This window comes from Zootoca vivipara, chromosome 2, assembly GCF_963506605.1.
Source record: "Zootoca vivipara chromosome 2, rZooViv1.1, whole genome shotgun sequence".
Classification (NCBI taxonomy): domain Eukaryota; kingdom Metazoa; phylum Chordata; class Lepidosauria; order Squamata; family Lacertidae; genus Zootoca; species Zootoca vivipara.
In genome coordinates, this window is record NC_083277.1 from 5,196,077 (window position 1) to 5,216,783 (window position 20,707).

General features: G+C 43.3%; 1 protein-coding gene across 1 annotated transcript; it reads right to left on the reverse strand.

Annotated features, from left to right (window-relative positions):
* Nucleotides 1-289: 289 nt before the first annotated feature.
* LOC132591594 (vomeronasal type-2 receptor 26-like) lies at nucleotides 290-14,170 on the reverse strand. Its single transcript, XM_060270833.1, has 4 exons — nucleotides 13,880-14,170; nucleotides 7,583-7,813; nucleotides 3,608-3,734; nucleotides 290-1,200 (listed from the first exon to the last, which is right to left on the reverse strand). Exons 1-4 carry the CDS (start codon nucleotides 14,168-14,170, stop codon nucleotides 290-292), a joined length of 1,560 nt encoding a protein of 519 aa, XP_060126816.1.
* Between the last annotated feature and the right edge of the window lie 6,537 nt (nucleotides 14,171-20,707).

Genomic DNA, 20,707 nt, shown 5'->3' on the forward strand with positions numbered 1-20,707 from the left:
AAGCGACTTTCTGAAGACAGGTATGCCGGTTTCATAATTATTGTGCTGAACTGTGACAGAGCAACGGGAACTCACCCCGTCGCGGGGATTCGAACTGCCAACCTTCTGATTGGCAAGCCCAAGAGGCTCAGTGGTTTAGACCACAGCACCACCAGCTCCTGCCAAACTAGCAGTTTGAAAGCATGCCAGTGCAAGTAGATAAATAGGTACGGCTGCAGCGGGAAGGTAAACAGCTTTTCTGTGGCTCTGGTTTTCGTCACAGTCAAATCAGAAAAGTATACAACAAGCTTCAAACACCTTCATTTGTCTTCATCATGAGATGCTCTTTTGTATTCAGATCAGGCCTCAGCACAATAATGTAGCACTTGAGAAGGAAGATGCAGCCCAGAAGCCCAGCACTGGAGGCCAACATAGAGAAGATCTGCACAGCCACCATGTACTTCCCCTTGGTGCTCAGATAGGTGGGCACAAAAGACACCCAAACACTGCAGAATACCAGCATGCTGAAGGTGATCAGCTTGGCTTCATTGAAGGACCCTGGAAGCTTTCTAGCTAGGAAAGCCACCGTAAAGCAGATGGCCGCCAGGAAGCCCATGTAGCCGAGGACAGTGTAAAACATGACAACAGATCCTTCATTGCATTGCAGGATGATCTCTCCAGCCTGGGAGTGCATGTCAGAGGCTGTGTATGGAGGAGAGGTACCCAGCCAGATGACACAGATGAGAATTTGGATACCGGAACAGGAAATAACAATGGAATTAGCCAGACTCTTTCCTAGCCATCTCCTCACCCGGTTTCCTGGCTTAGTGGCCAGGAAGGCCATCACAACGGTAATAGTTTTTGCCAACAAAGAAGAGACAGCAACTGAGAAGATGATGCCAAAGGCGGTCTGCCTGAGAAGGCAGGTCACTTTCCTTGGCCGGCCTATAAACAGAAAGGAGGACAAAAAGGAAAGGAGGAGGGAGACAAGGAGGATGTAGGAAAGGTCCCTGTTGTTGGCTTTGACAATGGGAGTGTCAATATATTTAATGAATATTCCTAAAACAAGGCCTGTGATTAAGGACAAAAACAGGGCAGTGGAAGCCAAGAGGGTCCCCAGATATTCATCATAGGACAGGAAGGTGATAATTTTGGGGGTGCATTGATCTCTGTCCTTGTTAGGGTGTTGATCTTCTGGACATTTGGTGCAGTGGTCTGCATCTGGAAAAAAAGAGTGTCTGCATGAACATATTCCTGTACACTAGCAAAAAAAGCAGGTCCATTTTGAATCCAGCTACCCCCTACAAATGGAAATAGTGATGGGACTTGCAGTGTCTGCTAATCAACACAGAGTTGGTCCTTTCCGTGTAGGTCCCTAGTGCAGATACCCCCTTATTCCCCTCCCAAGGAAGAGCTTAGAGTGATCTAGAAGCTCCAAGTTGTTAATTGCAGCTACATCTGCTCTCACCCCAACACCAGGTGTTGTCAGATGGGTGCAGATGACCACTTGAAGACCGGAGCAGCAAATGACAATGGAGTTGGCCAGACTTTTCCCCAGCTATCTTCTCACCCTGTTCCCTGGCTTTGTGGCCAAGAAGGCCAGCACCACAGTGATGGTTTCTGCCAACACAGAAGAGACGGCAACTGAGAAGATGATGCTGAAGGTCGTTATCTGGAGAAGGCAGGTCACTTTCCCTTGGCCTCCCAATGAAGAGGGAGGAGGACAAAAGGGAAAGCAGGAGGGAGATAAGGGCAATGTAGGAGAGGTCCCTGTTGTTGGCTTTGACTATGGGAGTGTCAAGAAATTTATCAAAGATGCCTCACACAAAGCCTGTAATGGAAAACAAGAATAGGGCCAAGGAAACCAAGAGTATTCCCAAAGATTCTTCAATGGACAGGAAGGTGATATTTTTGGGGACACATTGATCTTGGGCTTTAATTGGATGCTGATCTTCAGAACATTTGGTGCAAAGCTCTGCATCTAAAAAGAATTAGTAAATATTTTTAAAATGTATGTTACCTGCTCTTCATTTTAACAACGATCCCAAAGTGGGCTAGATAATTGATTTTTAAAAACACAATGCTTAAAATATTAGAAGGAAAAATAGTACTCTTTACAGTCTAATAAACCAGCAAACAATATTTAAGCAAATATTCGCCTGCCAAGGAAAAACAAAACAAGAGGAAGCAAGTATGTCTTCAGCTGGCACTGAAGACTCATTTCAGCGCTGGCTATACCTCAGAATTATTTTCTTAATCATGAAGTTTCTTTTTCTTTTTTTATGCCTATCAGATCCCTGCCCTTTCTTTTCTTTTCTTTTCTTTTCTTTTTCACTTGAAACAATTACAATATTTGAAATAAAAAAACAAAACCACACAATAAATATTGACTCTCCTCCCATGGTGCATTTTATTACATTCTTTTTTGACTCCATATTCTGATTTCTACCTATATCTTACAGGTGTAACTCGGAAAATTAGAATATCGTTGAAAAGTGCATTTATTTCAGTAATGCAACTTAAAAGGTGAAACCAATACATGAGATAGATGCATGACATGCAAAGCCAGATATGTCAACCCTTTCTTTGTTGTAATTGTAATTATTTGTCGTTAGGCGGGTCAATTATAAATGGAATGTAACTAATGAAATGTAATAGCGATGTTTATTTTTGTATTATTGTAACTATTTGTTTTATTACTGTGGAATTTCCAAAAGAAAGCATTTGTAAAAATTAAAGAAAAATAAAAAAAGAATAAGCTGCATTACTGAAATAAATGCACTTTTCGACGATATTCTAATTTTCACCTGTATTTTCACCTGTATTTTCCACCATCTTTATATCTCAGTATTTTTCTATTACTCTTAACTTTTTAATATGTTTACAGTATGTCTCCAGATAATCTATAAGCATTTTCAATCTTTCTCAAATAGTTTTTTATCCTGATCTCTTATTCTATTTGCCAGTCTTGCCATTTCTATTTATTCTATTAACATCATCTGCCATTCTTCCCTTGGTATTGTATCTTCCCTCCACTTCTGAGCATTAGGTCTAATTTGATCCAAGTGGTTTGGAATCAGGATCTCTTATGGACCACCACATGGTCTAGTAGTGGAAAACTTTCCCAACTAATCCTGTCTCCTCCCACTTTATCCATCATAGAATCATAGATTTGTATAATTGGTGGAAGGAACCCTGAAGGTCACCCAGTCCAACCCCATGACTAAAATATCTCCTCTTAATTTTCTCTTTTCTGGGCTAAACATACCCAACTCCTTCACCTGTTCCTCATAAGGCTTGGTTTCCAGACCCTTGAACAACTTGGTTATCCTCCTCTGCACATGTTCCAGCGTGCCAATATCCTTCTTAAATTTTGGTACCCAGAACTGGAAACAGTACTCCAGGTGGCGTCTGACCAAGGCTGAATAGAGAGGTGCTATTACTTCCTTTGACCTGGACACCAGAATATCATTAGCCTAGAATAACATTAGTTGTTTTATTTACTGGTATGTATTTTTTCCTGCTGCTGCAGCATCACACTGTTGACTCATGTTAAGTTTGTGGTCTACTAAGAAACTTTCACACTTTCTCCAGAAAGAGGCCCTTTCCTCAGCAGTCAGTCACCTACCTTCCTGAGCAGAGATGGTCCCTTCTGGGCAAGGAGAGCAGCTGTAACAACAAAAGGGCTTGCCTTCTTGAACCTCCTGGGCATATCCAGGGAGACAGCTATTGGTACATCTCGAGCGAGGCACAGCCTAACCACAAAGATAAAGACCATCAAACACAAAGTATTGGAGGCTTTTTTGCCCGTGGGAGCAAGTCTTCGGATAGGTACATACCACATACCACATACCACATATATAAAGCACATCTAAAGCCCTTGACATTCTGCAAAGGGGCAGATAAATAAATTAGTAGTAGTAGCAGCAGCAGCAGCAGCAGCCATAGAAACTGAGTGGAACCTTAGTGTTATGCTTGTCTTTGCTGCCCAATGCCCTCAAGCCTCTCAAGAAAAGGGAATAAGACACCAGCCCAGCTCTCAAGAGGGCTGAAACTCAGAGCTTCTTGGAGCTAGAGTTTCTTCCATGAAGAATCATAGAATCATAGAGTTGAAAGAGACCACAAGGGCCATCCAGTCTAACCCCCAAGCAGGAAACACCATCGAAGCACTCCACATAGACCGAGACTGTACACTGGCCCAGAAGTTACTTGCTAACAGTCCTTCATTGATCCTTTTCTGTCTTTCTGGCCAGACCCATCCTCATGGCAGGTGTACCAAAAGCTGTCGCCCTGGATATGCCAAGAAGGTTCAGGAAGGGAAACCCATTTGCTGCCATGCATGTGCTCCATGTGCGGAAGGGATGATCTCCACTCAGGAAGGTAGGAGACTTCAGAGGAATGTGCAGCAAAAAGTGCAATAATATATGTCCTTGGTTGAGGAATATTCAAGCATAATCTTAATAAAGTTTCAACAGTGATTTACATAGTCTTAATAAAGCTTTCCAGGTACCAACGAGACAGGCTTGAGTTTGTAAGAATTAGGCAGGGTTGCTGCATCTGGTAGGCTCCCTTGAACCAGTCATTGTGGCAAAGTAGCTAGGATGTTTGGTTTGTACTGGGAAGACCAGAGTTCCAGTCCATGTTCCTCCAAGGAACCTTTTTCTGTAAATTACACCCATCTGAGAACACCTGGTTTGGGGTTGAGAGCAGATGTAGCTGCAATTAATAACTTGGAGCTTCTAGATCACTCCAAGCTCTTCCTTGGGAGGGGAATAAGGGGGTATCTACAATAGGGAACTGCATGGAAAGGACCAACTCTGTGTTGATTAGCAGAAACAGCAAGTCCCATCACTGTTTCCATTTGTAGGGGATGGCTGGATCCAAAATTGACGTGCTTCCCCCCCCCTAGTGTACATGAATATGTTCATGCAGATGCTCTTCTTTTTCCAGATGCAGACCACTGCACCAAATGTCCAGAAGATCAACACCCTAACAAGGACAGAGATCAATGCATCCCCAAAATTATCACCTTCCTGTCCTATGATGAATATCTGGGGACCCTCTTGGCTTCCACTGTCCTGTTTTTGTCCTTAATCACAGGCCTTGTTTTAGGAATATTCATTAAATATCTTGACACTCCCATAGTCAAAGCCAACAACAGGGACCTTTCCTACATCCTCCTTGTCTCCCTCCTCCTTTCCTTTTTGTCCTCCTTTCTGTTTATAGGCCGGCCAAGGAAAGTGACCTGCCTTCTCAGGCAGACCGCCTTTGGCATCATCTTCTCAGTTGCTGTCTCTTCTTTGTTGGCCAAAACTATTACCGTTGTGATGGCCTTCCTGGCCACTAAGCCAGGAAACCGGGTGAGGAGATGGCTGGGAAAGAGTCTGGCTAATTCCATTGTCATTTCCTGTTCCGGTATCCAAATTCTCATCTGTGTCATCTGGCTGGGTACCTCTCCTCCATTCTCAGACTCTGACATGCACTCCCAGGCTGGAGAGATCATCCTGCAGTGCAATGAAGGATCTGTTGCCATGTTCTACACTGTCCTTGGCTACATGGGCTTCCTGTCTGTCATCTGCTTCATGGTGGCTTTCCTAGCAAGGAATCTGCCTGCAGCCTTCAATGAAGCCAAGCTGATCACCTTCAGCATGCTGGTCTTCTGCAGTGTTTGGGTGTCCTTTGTGCACACCTATCTGAGCACCAAGGGGAAGTACATGGTGGCCGTGCAGATCTTCTCTATGTTGGCCTCCAGTGCTGGGCTTCTGGGCTGCATCTTCCTTCCCAAGTGCTACATTATCATACTCAGGCCAAGTCTGAATACAAAGGAGCACCTGACTACAAAGACTTAATATAGCACCTGATTCCTAGAATATGTTTTTGGTTTTTTGCAATTGATAGCCAGCAAGGTAGCAATAAAGCCAGGACACATGAGTTGGGAATGTATCTCCTTAGAAGCTATTGTTTCGGAAATCAGAACACAAAATAAACATTTGAATCATATTCCAGCCTTACTACTGTTCGTTTATTTACCTTTTCTGAATACTGTTTATATATACCAGGGGTCAGCAAACTTTTTCAGCAGGGGGCCGGTCCACTGTCCCTCAGACCTTGTGGGGGGCCGGACTATATTTTGAAATAAAATATGAACGAATTCCTATGCCCCACAAATAACCCAGAGATGCATTTTAAATAAAAGGACACATTCTACTCATGTAAAAACATGCTGATTCCCGGATCGTCCGGGGGCCGCATTGAGAAGGCGATTGGGCCACATCCGGCCCCCGGGCCTTAGTTTGGGGACCCCTGATATATACTGTTTATATGTTTTGCCTGATAAGAAATCGTTATCAAAATCCAATAATAATGAATGCTGCTCATTAAGAGAAAAAAAGATCGGTGGTTGCAAGAATCAATGATCCCAACTCTGAACAAAATGCTTCTGAAACCTGAAAGCAGGATGTCCTTATTGGGTATCGCTTTGAAATGAATTGATGGGTACATGGACCGTAATAAAGATTGTTGTTGTTGGAAAAAAAGTTTTTTAGATAGTATTACAAATAAATTACTTATGCATTGTTTTTTCAAAATGAAAAGAAACATATTCCATTGGTACCTCTTTATTTTCTGCTGTGCGTATCAAGAGGGTCAGCTTGAATATTGCTGCCCTGGGTGTTCCGATGCCACCTGGAGGCAGCCCACAGAAGTCCTGGTGTGCTGAAGGTGGCAGGCGAGAAAAAAGGAGACTGGAAATGAGCAGGTCGCAAAGTGAGGGATGCGATGAGAGCTGCAGGGGACATGGCAGCTCAGGAATCATAGAATCATAGAGTTGGAAGAGACCACAAGGGCCATCCAGTCCAACCCCCTGCCAAGCAGGAAACACCATCAAAGCATTCCTGACAGATGGCTGTCAAGCCTCTGCTTAAAGACCTCCAAAGAAGGAGACTCCACCACACTCCATGGTAGCAAATTCCACTGGGTTGTTTCTTTCAAGAGCTATTCCCAGCCACTTCTTATTGGGAACTCCTTGATTTGGGCAAACAATCTCCCAGCCTTAGGCGAACACTTGGCCTAGCACCCTACCATAGACTGTGTGTACTTGGCAAACAGTGAGTTAGCCAAGTAAGGCCTGGGACTCAGCTACGTTCATAAAGGTAAAATGCTTTATATGTGTTATAGCATTGTGACACCAGATGGCACTGTGGAGTCCCATTTATCACCAACGGGATTTCCCTGTAGGAAGTTAACAATGTGTTCAACTGAATCGCTTCTTTTATGTGTCTAGATCCAGCCCTGGTATAAATTCTGGAGGACTGACTTTCTGCCTTCGCCTGTTCAAAAGAGAAGGATCTTCTGCTTACGGCTTACTCACTCCATTCATCTGTGAGGCCTTGAGTTGTCCTTGGATATTGTGAAATTATCAGAATCAAGAGCTAGTGTGGCCTTCATCTCTTGCATGTGGGTCCTCCCTTTCCTCCATTCCTAGTCAGCATGTTGCTGTAGCGGAACCAAATTTGGTAGGAACTGTGCCCCTTTTTGCATCAGAGTCCATATCCCAACCCATTATGAAAGCCTCACAGATAATTTTAAAAATGGTTTCCCCCACCTGGTGAAATTGCCTGGGCCACGCAATGTCATCCTGGTCAATGGTGAGATTTACATCTGGACCGGATGCTTGTCTCTTTATATTGCCAACCTTCATTTGAACGGTGGTTTTATTGGGAAAAGCCAATACATTCACAATATCAAAGTCAGCTGCCAGGGCCCCATTCTCATCCAAATATGCCCCATCCACGGAAGTATTGTAGAGCTGGACATCTGCCAGGAAAAGGTGAAGCTAGAATGATGGAGAAAACACCAACTTTTAGGAAGCAGGAAAAGAAGGTTGGATATTCCAGCCCTGCCCAGTTTGAGCTCTCATTCTCCTTTGATCCAGGACTCACAAAGGCTGCGCATTTCCCCTGCTATATTCACAAATTGCTCTGACTGGTCCGCTCTAGCTCTTTCTCAAGAAAGAGTAACTAGCATTAGAGTCCTTGAAATATATAAGCTTGGTTTGAGAGAATTCTGTAAGCAGAAGGTGGACCATCTCTGGCTTCAAATTCTGGGCACCTCATTTCAGCTTTCAGTCCAGGTGGAAGTGGAAAGCCTGTGGAGATATTCCCAGCAGCCTCTGAGGCAGGCTGGAGAACAGTGCTTGACTGAAATTTTGGGGACTAGGGGAGATGACTTTTTCTTTTTTTTCTCAAAAATTATTTTCTGTAGCACAAATAGATGAACTTTTGCCTATTAATGACTAAAATGAGGTATATTCCATTGAAATATTTAAAAAGGTTACGCACAAACCGTTTTAAAATTTTTTTGTATGCCGTTTTACCATTTCATAAAATTGTATTAGCAATTCTCTATATATTTTGTATCAAATTTGGACACAACATTCCACAATGGGGAGTGTTCTTAGCAACATAGAGTATACAAATGTCACCTGCGCAAGGTAAAAGCCCCTTTTTGGGACCTCAAAACTCAGCCAGCAGACCCTGGGAAAAGAACATACAGGAGAGGTAGCAAAACATCGCCCTCTAGCGGCGTCTATACTGTTACTGCAGCTTTAAAAAAGCTTCCTTGTGTGTTTGACGACCCTATATAATGTTGTATATATGTGACTCTAAAGCTTGGGTTCAATTTTATATCTGCTTACAGTGACTTCAAAAATGGTCAAAAAAACTGATGAATAGAAATTTTTAAATCATTTTGTGCAAGAGGTTTTTTGAAAGTAAGATTTTATCTAATCTTTAATGAAAGCTCATCAAATTATGATACAGGGAAATGAGGTTGTAAAAAAGTCATCACCCTATTGGGGACCCTTAAACAGTCATGGGAGCCCCTTCGCAACCAGCAATGAAGTCTGGGTAACCACTGTTCTCTTCTTCAATGGACTGGTTCCACGACAGATCACCACATCTTTACAACAGCTGTGCTACCGCCTTTGAAACTTTGGGATTGTTGAAAAACACACAACAACAAATTAATCAATTTGAGTCACGCAAATCATAGAATCATAGAGTTGGAAGAGACCACAAGGGCCATCCAGTCCAACCCCCTGCCAAGCAGGAAACACCATCAAAGCATTCTTGACATATGCCTGTCAAGCCTCTGCTTAAAGACCTCCAAAGGAGGAGACTCCACCACACTCCTTGGTAGCAAATTCCAAATCAAATTGGGTCTACAAGATGCAATTAAACAATGTGGACTAAAGTCACTTCTGGGACCCCTCTGGGATGAGGGGCTTGGAAGCTTATCCTTCCAAGATTATCCTTATCCTTAGTAGATCTGCCCCTGCTGGATCTCATCAAACTAATCCAATATGGGAGCTGCATTCCAACAATATCTGAAGGGCCACAAGTTGCCCCCAACCCAGCTTTTTATTATTTACGGTATATGTTTCATTTCTATATCCCACTTTTTTCCTCACGGTGCCAGAGGAGGGCTATAAGAATTACTCGATTCGCTGCAGTATTCAGCAGAGATGTCTGCAATGGAAAAGGGGTACCTGCCATGGCTGAACCCTCTGATGTTTCCACCTGCCTCCACCTTTCATCACCAGCCTCCTGGATCGGGATGAATATGCAGTGTTCAAGGCATGTGCCACAGCCTGGACAGTTCTGTAAATACTATAGCCAGCTAGAGATACGACTCTTTGAAGCATTTCCCGGGGAATCAACATGTCCTTCTGTGTACATCTTTTCCGACCTTTGACAGAGAATGTGCGCTTTGAATCCAAACAGGCAAATGCTTTCTCCCCAAACAGATAGACAGCAGAGAGAAGTGGTTGGAGAGCATCATGTTTGGGCCTTTTGTGTGCCTGGATTGCGAAGGTCAAAGAACCATGGATGAACTGCAGGTTGATAATGTTGTAGGAAAAGCGCAAGGTTGTGTCTAGCAGAACTGTAGAGATCCAAACTTTCCCTTCAACTGATTTGACTGACTTTGCAGATAGTTGAACCCAGAGGGCTAGGCACGACATGGAGTCATAATCTGCATAGTGAACAAATACATTGGCTTTTCCTGCCAGAAAGCCAGAAAGCAGGCGTGACCACTTTGCTGTAACATTATACATGAAAGTTGTCAGCGATGTGATTTTGACTGAGAAAGAAACACATATCGCGCTCATGCTGAACGCTGCGGTCAAGGCCTTCACAAACCTTTCTCCACTGTCAGAGTCTGGAGCAAAAAGACCGACCCATGTCCATCTGAAATGCAGGAGCAATTTGACAATTGCCAGATATTGATACTTTTCTTTTGGGACCTCCCGGTAGACAAAAGGGAACAGTGTTTTATCATTTAAAACACCACCAAAAAAGCCATAGCTGACCTAGTGAGAAATGGAGGAGGTGGGTGTTCAGTTTTCATGGCAAACTTTTTACATTTTTAAACCCCCCAAAAACATTATTTGTTCAGCTAAAATTAACATTGTTTTTACACGCTACCCCAATCTCTGAGTGGTGAGAGAGTCCAGGGGTTCCTATACTTGCTGAGAACTTGGTTTCCTTAGAATGAAGATCAGTGAAGAATGTGGGGTCTTCAGGATATATGGGTTAGTGTTTTTTTACACATGTATACAGTCTGATGTTGCCCAGGATGTCAATATTTATTCTTGCCATCTCATTTTTGACCACATCCAGCTTACCTTCATCCATGGTTCTTACATTCCAGGTTCCTATGCAATATTTTTCTTTACAGCATCGGACTTTCCTTTCGCTTCCAGGCATATCCGCAACTGAGCGACCTTTCGGCTTTGGCCCAGCTGCTTCATCAGTTCTGAATCTACTTGTACTTGTTCTCTGCTCTTCCTCAGTAGCATGTTGGACGCCTACTGACCTGAGGGGCTCATCTTCCAGCGTCATAACTTTTATATGCCTGTTGTCTTTGTCCATGGAGTTTTCTTGGCAGGGATACTGGAGTGGCTTCCCAGTTCCTTCTCCAGGTGGACCATGTTTAGTCAAAACTCTCCACTATGACCTGTCCATCTTGGGTGGCCCTGCATGGCATAGCTCATAGCTTCTCTGAGTTATTCAAGGCCCTTCGCCACGACAAGGCATTGATCCATGAAGGGGATCAATTGATTATATTCTATGCAGCCAAAGATGGAGAAGCTCTATACAGTCAGCAAAAACAAAACCTGGAGCTGACTGTGGCTCAGATCATCAGCTTCTAATAGCAAAATTCCAGCTTAAACTGAAGTAAGTGGGGAAAACCACTGGGCCAGTAAGATTCAATCTAAATCAAATCCCTTATGAATACACAGTGGAAGTGAGGAACAGGTTTAAGGATTTAGATTTGGTGGACAGAGTGCCTGAAGAACTATGGATGGAGGCTCGTAACATTATACAGGAGGCAGCAACGAAAACCATCCCAAGGAAAAGGAAATGCAAGAAAGCAAAATGGCTGTCCAACGAGGCCTTACAAATAGTGGGGGAGAGGAGGCAAGCAAAATGCGAGGGAGATAGTGAAAGATACAGGAAACTGAATGCAGATTTCAAAAAAACAGCAAGGAGAGACAAGAGGGCCTTCTTAAATGAGCAATGCAAAGAAATAGAGGAAAACAATAGAATGGGGAAAACCAGAGATCTGTTCAAGAAAATTGGAGATATGAAAGGAACATTTCGTACAAAGATTACCATAATAAAGGACAAAAGTGGTAAGGACCTAAGAGAAGCAGAAGACATCAAGAAGAGGTGGCAAGAATACACAGAGGAATTATACCAGAAAGATATGGAGGTCTCGTACACCCCAGGTAGTGTGGTTGCTGACCTTGAGCCAGACATCTTGGAGAGTGAAGTCAAATGGGCCTTAGAAAGCACTGCTAATAACAAGGCCAGTGGAAGTGATGATATTCCAGCTGAACTATTTAAAATTTTAAAAGATGATGCTGTTAAGGTGCTACATCCAATATGCCAGCAAGTTTGGAAAACTCAGCAATGGCCAGAGGATTGGAGAAGATCAGTCTACATCCCAATTCCAAAGAAGGGCAGTGCCAAAGAATGCTCCAACTACCGCACAATTGCGCTCATTTCACACGCTAGCAAGGTTATGCTCAAAATTCTACAAGGCAGGCTTAGGCAGTATGTGGACCGAGAACTCCCAGAAGTGCAAGCTGGATTTCGAAGGGGCAGAGGAACCAGAGACCAAATAGCAAAAATGCGCTGGATTATGGAGAAGGCTTTGGCCAACTCATGAGAAGAGATGAATCCTTGGAAAAGACCCTGATGTTGGGAAAGATTGAGGGCACAAGGAGAAGGGGATGACAGAGGACGAGATGGTTGGACAGTGTTCTCGAAGCTACCAACATGAGTCTGACCAAACTGCGGGAGGCAGTGGAAGACAGGAGTGCCTGGCGTGCAATGGTCCATGGGGTCACGAAGATTCGGACACGACTAAACAACTAAACAACAACCACCTGATGTTACTAGGGAGGGACTCACAGCATTAGCCCCCCCCAAAAAAAAATTTTGCCTCTCCACGAGTCGCAGCTTTGGATCTAGCAAGGATCAAGCATGCTTCCAGCCGGCTTCCAGCTCCGCTCATGCACAGCTCTCTGGCTTTTGTTGGGGCAGGGGAATTAAATTTGGTTTTGCTCATTGAGGTGCTTAACTCAACAGCCAGAGCTATTACCCAGACAAAGGGACTGGTTGAACATGCTTGCTCTCATACATAGATACTGGATCCCAAGAATTGGAAGGGACTCGGGGCACCATCCAGACCACCCCCCCCCCAAACTCATAACATTAATCCAGAAAATGCTTGTCAACCTTATGGAGGGAGGGAACCTTCTCAGTAGTGGCACCCTCTACCTGTGGAACGCCCTCCCACCAGATGTCGAAGAGAAAAACAACTACCAGACTTTTAGAGGACATCTGAAGGCAGCCCTGTTTAGGGAAGCTTTTAATCTTTAATAAATTAGTGTATTCTAATATTTCTGTTGGAAGCCGCCCAGAGTGGCTGGGGAAACCCAGTCAGATGGGCAGGGTATAAATAATAAATTAATAATAATAATAATAATAATTTGTAATATTTCAGAAGAGAATTAGACAAAGCCATGGAGGAGAGGGCTATTGGTGGCTACTAGCCACGATGACGATGCTCCACAGCTGGAAGCAGCAATGCTTCTGGACACCAGTTGCTGGAAATGGCAGCACAATAATGCTTTTGTGCTTTAGCCCTGCTTATAAGTTCCTCACAGACATCTTGCCAGCCACCGTGAGACCAAGGAGCTGAAACTGCTCAAAGTACAATGGAACCTCGAGTTGCAGACATAATCCACCCTGGAGGCACGTCCGCAACTCAAAGCTTTCGCATCTAGAAGCGACGTGTTTGCACATGCACACGACGCAATTTAGCACTTCCGCGCATGCGCTAGCGCCGAAGAGTGGCGAAACCCGGAAGTAACCCGTTCCAGTACTTCCGGGTTGCCGCGGGACGCAACATGAAAAGACGTAACCTGAAGCGGACACAACACGATGTATGATTATAACTTTCTTGGCAACCACATACATTCACAGATTCCACCTTTGCTGTCCTGCCATTAATTCCCATGCTGTAGCAATACAGGGGGATTCACCTAACAAGTCCTATCAGCAGGCCTGGATGGACAATACCCAAATTCAATGCCCCACCCCCCTGGTCTCAGTTAATCTTTACCACTGTATCCTCAGTCTTTCAGAAACTCAATAAAAAAAATTCCTTCAGTAGCACCTTAAAGACCAACTAAGTTTTTATTTTGGTATGAGCTTTCGTGTGCATGCACACTTCTTCAGATACAGTGAAATGAAAACTGTTTCAGAAACTCAGTTAATCTTTACCACTGTATCCTCAGTATTTCAGAACCGCCCCCCATCCCATTTACCTGTGGAATTTTATAGTTTTTTGACATGTCTGAAATCTGGGTAGAGACTTCAGAGTCAACGCCTTCGATAACAGCCGCCAGCTTACTCTCCCTTCCACAGATGTAGTTTGGAACATTCTTCTGCCCAGTAGAGAGCATGTCTATCATGGCATCATAAGTAATTCGAGCATCAAAATAGTTCTCATAGATGTTGCATCCAAGGCTGATATTGGGTAAGAGCCTGGGATTCTGATTGACCTCATGAACGGCAAACAGGAAGGACAGGATATCCGAGTATTTAACATCTCCCATCCTGCAACAAAACAAATGCATCACATTGTCATCCTGTACTTAACAGAAACATCTGGAGATAACATAATCATAAAATTGTAGAGTTGGAAGGAACCTCAAGGCTCATCTGATCCAAGGACCTGCAATTCAGGAATCTCAGCTAAAGTATCCCTGACTGGTGGCCATCCAACCTCTGCTTAAAAACCTCCAAGGAGGGAGTCCATTCCACTATTGTAGTGTTCTCTTTTAGGAATTTAGTGTATGAAACCAGGAAAACTTAACCAAGTGGTGGTTGAGAAGGAGGTCTAGAACCAAGGGTTCTTCGGACAGACTTTTTCTGCCTGGGTTGAGGGATTCTGATTTCTGAGAATTAAATTCCTTGCTAAAATCCATTTCTCTTGGTGCTGGAATCACGTTTCCAAGCTGAGTTCAAAAGATCAGGCATCTGTGCCTGTTTGTCTTCTAGCTGCCATAGCCATTTGGTGTTTGTATGGGAGAAAAGGTCAATTGCAAATCTTCCTTCCTGCTTGCCTTTGGAAACCTGTGAAACCTGTTTTTTTACCACGACAGTGCTAATCTCTACAAGAATTCCTGGCCCCTTTCCTGTCTTTAGATGTAGTCTCTTTGAAGTTCAGGAAGTCTTTTTAGCATCTTGGTGTTAGTTCCAGATCTTCCCAACAGTATCAGATTCAAGGTGGGAGGAAACCTGGGAGGGGTTTTAGAATTTAGGATGAATTCTATTGGATGATTTGAATCTTTGTAACCTTTTGATATTGTAATAAAAAGATCTGGCGAAGGGGAAGAGGCACGCACTTTCCCTCCCAGAGATTTGCTGGTTGAATCTCTGTGTCCTTTGTCTTTATGTCCATGTGGTTTTGCCACAACTATCAAATAGTTCTCACCACTAGTAAGTTCTTCCTGATGTTTAGTCAGAATCTCCTTTCTTCTCATCTGAATCATTTGGTCCATGCCCTACCCTCCCGAGCAGCAGAAAACAAGCTTGCTCTCTCCATGTGACAGCCCTTTAGATATTTGAAGCTGGTTATTGCATTATTGGATTATGGAGAAAGCTAGAGAGTTCCAGAAAAACATCTACTTCTGCTTCATTGACTATGCAAAAGCATTTGACTGTGTCAACCACAGCAAACTATGGCAAGCTCTTAAAGAAATGGGAGTGCCTGATAACCTCATCTGTCTCCTGATGAATCTCTATTTGAGACAATAAGCTACAGTTAGAACTGGATATGGAACAACTGATTGGTTCAAAATTGGGAAAGGAGTACGGCAAGGTTGTATATTGTCTCCCTGCTTATTTAACTTATATGCAGAATTCATCATGCAAAAGGTGGGGCTGGATGAATCCCAAACCGGAATTAAGATTGCCGGAAGAAATATCAACAACCTCAGATATGCAGATGACACAACCTTGATGGCAGAAAGTGAGAAGGAATTAAAGAACCTTTTAATGAGGGTGAAAGAGGAGAGTGCAAAATATGGTCTGAAGCTCAACATCAAAAAAACTAAGATCATGGCCACTAGTCCCATCACCTCCTGGCAAATAGAAGGGGAAGAAATGGAGGCAGTGAGAGATTTTACTTTCTTGGGTTCCATGATCACTGCAGATGGTGACAGCAGTCATGAAATTAAAAGACACCTGCTTCTTGGGAGAAAAGCAATGGCAAACCTAGACAGCATCTTAAAAAGCAGAGACACCACCTTGCCAACAAAGGTCCGTATAGTTAAAGCTATGGTTTTCCCAGTAGTGATGTATGGAAGTGGAGAGCTGGACCATAAAGAAGGCTGATCGCCGAAGAATTGATGCTTTTGAATTATGGTGCTGGAGGAGACTCTTGACAGTCCCATGGACTGCAAGAAGATCAAACCTATCCATTCTGAAGGAAATCAGCCCTGAGTGCTCACTGGAAGGACAGATCGTGAAGCTGAGGCTCCAATACTTTGGCCACCTCATGAGAAGAGAAGACTCCCTGGAAAAGACCCTGATGTTGGGAAAGATTGAGGGCACAAGGAGAAGGGGACAACAGAGGACGAGATGGTTAGACAGTGTTCTTGAAGCTACGAACATGAGTTTGACCAAACTGTGGGAGGCAGTGCAAGACAGGGGTGCCTGGCGTGTCCATGGGGTCACGAAGAGTCAGATACGACTAAACGACTAAACAACAACATTGCATTACATGGCAGCCACATTGCAGCAAAAAATAATAGCAAGTAGTATTTCCCTGCTTTCTCCTTATGGGTGTTTTTTTTAAAAAAAGTCTAGGGCAGCAAACTCATGGCTGTGCAGTACATATGTTAGTTTTTTCCTGCCAGACACCCCCCAAAGTATTGGTGGGAGTTGTGGCGTAATATGCCTTGGGGGGGCAGTAGAGAGAGAGCGCTATAGCTTCCAAGGAAGGGGGAAGTTGGTGGCGTGGCTATCAAAGCATTGCTGGTATCAACCAGAGCTTTGCTGTAGGAAAAAAGGGTGCATGAACTTTAGCACCAGCATTCTGTGTCTCTTAAGGCATGCTGTTCTTTTAATTTAAGATCTATTTTCATTTAAGATGCATTTAAATAAGATATTGGCTCTCCTCCACCACCACATCCCATACCTGATAAATATGCTCTGGAGGAACCTAAATTTTCCACAATGAACATGCTTCTACTTACTACGGTAGAGCTGTAGCACAACCAAATTCAGCAGCAGCGACAGTGTGGTCTGGTGGTTAGAGTTTCAGGAGGATTGGGGGACCCTACGGAGTCAAAACCAGGAAAAGGAGCTTTAAATATGTTGCGAGATATTTCCTTACCGGGTAAGTGAGATAAAAGGAGAATTGTGGAATTTGTGCGAAAAACGCAGAGCATTCGTTGAAGATATGACCCCGCTGATGAGGTGGTCCCCTGGGCTGTAATAATTAAATTTGTCAGTTCGAGTCAATGCAAAACCTAAAGAGCATTTCGCCTTCAGCTTGCGACAGGCTGCAGGGAGTGTTTGAAACAGCAGCAGCAAGAGAATGTGGGGAGACATTCTGGCTATGCTTGCTACGGTCACCTCTCTGCTTTCACCACAGTGCCACAAGCTACCATGCACTGCTCTCCACTGCAGTTCCAGCTAATGAGAAGAAACTAAATCGCCTTTTGCAAGATCAAAGCTACCGTGGCTTTTCAAATTCAAGAGAAACCCAGACAGGGCTTCAGAGCCAAAGGGGGATTCTATGACACCTCAAATAGACATACTCCCTGTCAACAATCCTAAATCTCAGGCCACGGTTTCAGCAGAACTGGAGGTTTTTAACTTCTTCTGTGCAAGAAGTTGCCTCATGATGCTGTTCCCTCTGATATTTGTTGGACTGAAATGCAAACGATCAGGGTGGGCGGGGGTGGGGTGGGTTAGTCCATTGAACTTCCTCCAAGAAGAGGAGGAACAAATCACTGTTATTTTGGTAATTATAAAGGAAAGCAGGATACCTGCAAATTCATGGACTCTCTTGTGTGGCTTGAGGAACAAGAGCACAGTTAACAGAAAACATGTTTTCTACAACTCACAGTTCCATGTTCTTACATGAGCCTGTTGCCATAGGGCTTGTGCCAAGCATGTGCGCCTCCCAAAGCGGGTACGTTTGTGGTGGAAGAAACTTAGTCAGACTGCAACTTATCTTTTTCTTTTTTTGTAATATATTTATTAAGATTTTTTCAAACAATTTAAAAAAACATTTAAAAAACACACAAAACGCAAAAAATACAACAATACAAAAAAATGTAAAAACAAAAATTCAAGCTTATAACCCTTGTTGCTAATCTATTGACTTCCTCATTCCTCCTCCTCCTGCGATTCTTTACATTTCTTCAGTAGTAAACTCTAAATCTTATATAATTCTAGTTATTACTTAATATTACCTTATTTCTATATCTTTTACATCTTAACCTTTTACATTCTCTCCAAATCTTTCTTCTTACTTAATTTATCATCAACTTCTAACAATACTTATTTTACACCATTGTATTATCTACAACCTCTATTTCATCTCCCTCACTTCCACTAGTTCTAATCTATTATATGCTTATTCTTTAAATAAATTTTGAATTTCTTCAGACTGCAACTTTTCAGTCAGTTCAATTCTTTACTGACAGGTCCAGAGCATTAAGGCAGTTTCACTATATACTGTACATAAAAGTACAGGCTTCCACCCAATGTAAGCTTCAAATGCAAAGCAAGAACATCAACTCCCTGCATACATTCAACACAGAGTTCAATACCAATCTGGCAGAGTTAGCAGGCAGCAAAGCAAAAGGCAATGTACAGCCCCTCTTAACATACCCAAGGGTTATCTTATTCTTGGCTGGTTGCTAATCAATCTAAATCGAAAGTGCTTATTTTTTTTTCAGAAGTCGGAAATTGTACAAATGGATGTTGGATGGGAAACCTATCGAACAAGTTCAAAAATTTCAGTACCTGAGTGCGCATTTTCAATACAACATGGGCTGGAAAGCACATATTGCTTACCTCCAAAATAAGGCCAGAGCCCTTTTGAACGCATTACTGCGCTTCTTACATGTTCCATCTGCCTTAAAGGTATTTAATGCTAAAGTGGTGGCAACAATGGCTTATGCTGCCCCGCTAGGGGGGAGCTTCAGTAAATCTGGCGCCTTTAGAAACAATTCAGAATCAATTTCTGAGACGCCTTTTGAAATTGCCCCAGTGTGTGAGCAATGCAGCTATTCGCCTTGAACTTAAAATTGCCCTCATTAGAAAACTCCTTATGGAAGCGTATTTTCTGCTATTGGCTGTCCTTGTGGCATAGATTGCCCAAACACCGTCTCATTCAATGTCTTTGGAGAGACCCTGGGCAAAAAATTCATACCTAAATCATGTCCTACGGATTGTTCCTATCGGACCTATTGAAATTAGACGTTCCCTCAGCCAAAAGAACTATCATTCAAAAACTAGATAACTTTGATTTCCATCAAAATATTATAACGGGTGGTGGTACATGTTCCCCATTGAATCGAGGCATACAGCCCACGCCTCAGATTCCATCTTATCTGTCTTTTCTTTCTGTCACAGCCCACAGATTCGCCTTCATTAAAGCAAGATTTAATGTCTACCCATCCAATGTCCTGGGGCAGAGGTTTTCGAAAGGTCAAATTTCAGTTTTATGCACATGTGACAACAGAACAATAGAATCCCTCTACCACATACTGTTCTGTTGCCCCCTGCTCATGCCCGCTCGGGCTAGAATCTTGTATCCTCTAATTCTGGAAATCATGGACAAGCAGCCAGAGTCCCAATGAACATTCCTGCTGCAAGATGATGATTCAACCAGAACACTACTTGTAGCAAGATATTTGATTTCAGTTCTATCTTACGAAAAGCAGCATGATTTACTTTATGATTACTGATATCAAGTCACATCATTCGAGTAACCTTCAGATCAGATGAATGAACAATGAAGGCCTGCAATGTACTAACGTTTTAACCATAGCTAAAAGCCCCACAAACTGCTAGGTTGGCAGGAGCTAAAAGCTCCTGCCAACCTTTAAAAGGAGCTAAAAGCTCCTGCCAACCTAGCAGTTCGAAAGCATGTCAAAATGCAAGTAGATAAATAGGAACCGCTACAGCGGGAAGGTAAACGGCGTTTCCGTGTGCTGCTCTGGTTCGCCAGAAGCGGCTTAGTCATGCTGGCCACACGACCTGGAAGCTATACACCGGTTCCCTCGGCCAATAATGCGAGATGAGCGCGCAACCCCAGAGTCAGTCACGACTGGACCTAATGGTCAGGGGTCCCTTTACCTTTACCTTTAAAAGCCCCACAAAATTACTTGAAATGTTTAAATATGTTGTAGATAAGTATGTATGACGGTTTTATACTGTTTTATCCTTGTTTGCTGTGTATTAAGGGCCTATGGCTGAAATAAAGTTTATCTATCTATCTTGGCTGGTTGCCAGGTCACAGTGACCATCAAACACTGACCACGAGACCTGTAGGTACAAGATTAGGAAAACACATACTTTCCCCCTAACAGCAGTTAAAGAAACCTCAACAGAGCCAGTGAGGAGAAAGGTGACATTGGCCCGACCTTTACTGATCTAAGAGCTTCACAAAAGCCAGAATCAGGAGATAACCAGGAAAAGTGAGATTCCAAAATATTGGTATGAGTTAGGGGTGCTAGTCTGGATGATGCCCTGAGTCCCTTCCAATTCTTGGGATCCTGTATCTGTGTAGGACTTATACTTGCCAGTCCCAGATTCACTCAGTGATAAAGATTCTAGAGCAGATCATTAAGCAAATGGTCTGTGAGCACCTAGAAAGAAACGCTGTGATCACGAAAAGTTAGCATGGGTTTCTGAAAAATAGGTCATGTCAGACTAATCTGATCTGGTAGATGAAGGGAACGCTGTGGATGTAGCCTATCTTGATTTCAGCAAGGCCTTTGACAAGGTGCCCCGTGATATTCTTGAAAAGAAGCTGGTAAAATGCAGGCTAGACAATGCTACCATTCAGTGGATTTGTAACTGGCTGGCTGACCGAACCCAAAGGGTTCTCCTCATCCTGGAGAGTA

Bases quoted from the DNA above. Each gene is read 5' to 3' on its own strand.
- LOC132591594 (XM_060270833.1), bottom strand. From the start codon at position 14,170: ATGGGAGATGTTAAATACTCGGATATCCTGTCCTTCCTGTTTGCCGTT. The intron at 7,814-13,879 runs GTAAATGGGATG...CCATCATTCTAG, and splicing joins AAAACTATAAAATTCCACAG to CTTCACCTTTTCCTGGCAGA. The intron at 3,735-7,582 runs GTGGGGGAAACC...CTTTGTGGTTAG, and splicing joins GGCCCAGGCAATTTCACCAG to GCTGTGCCTCGCTCGAGATG.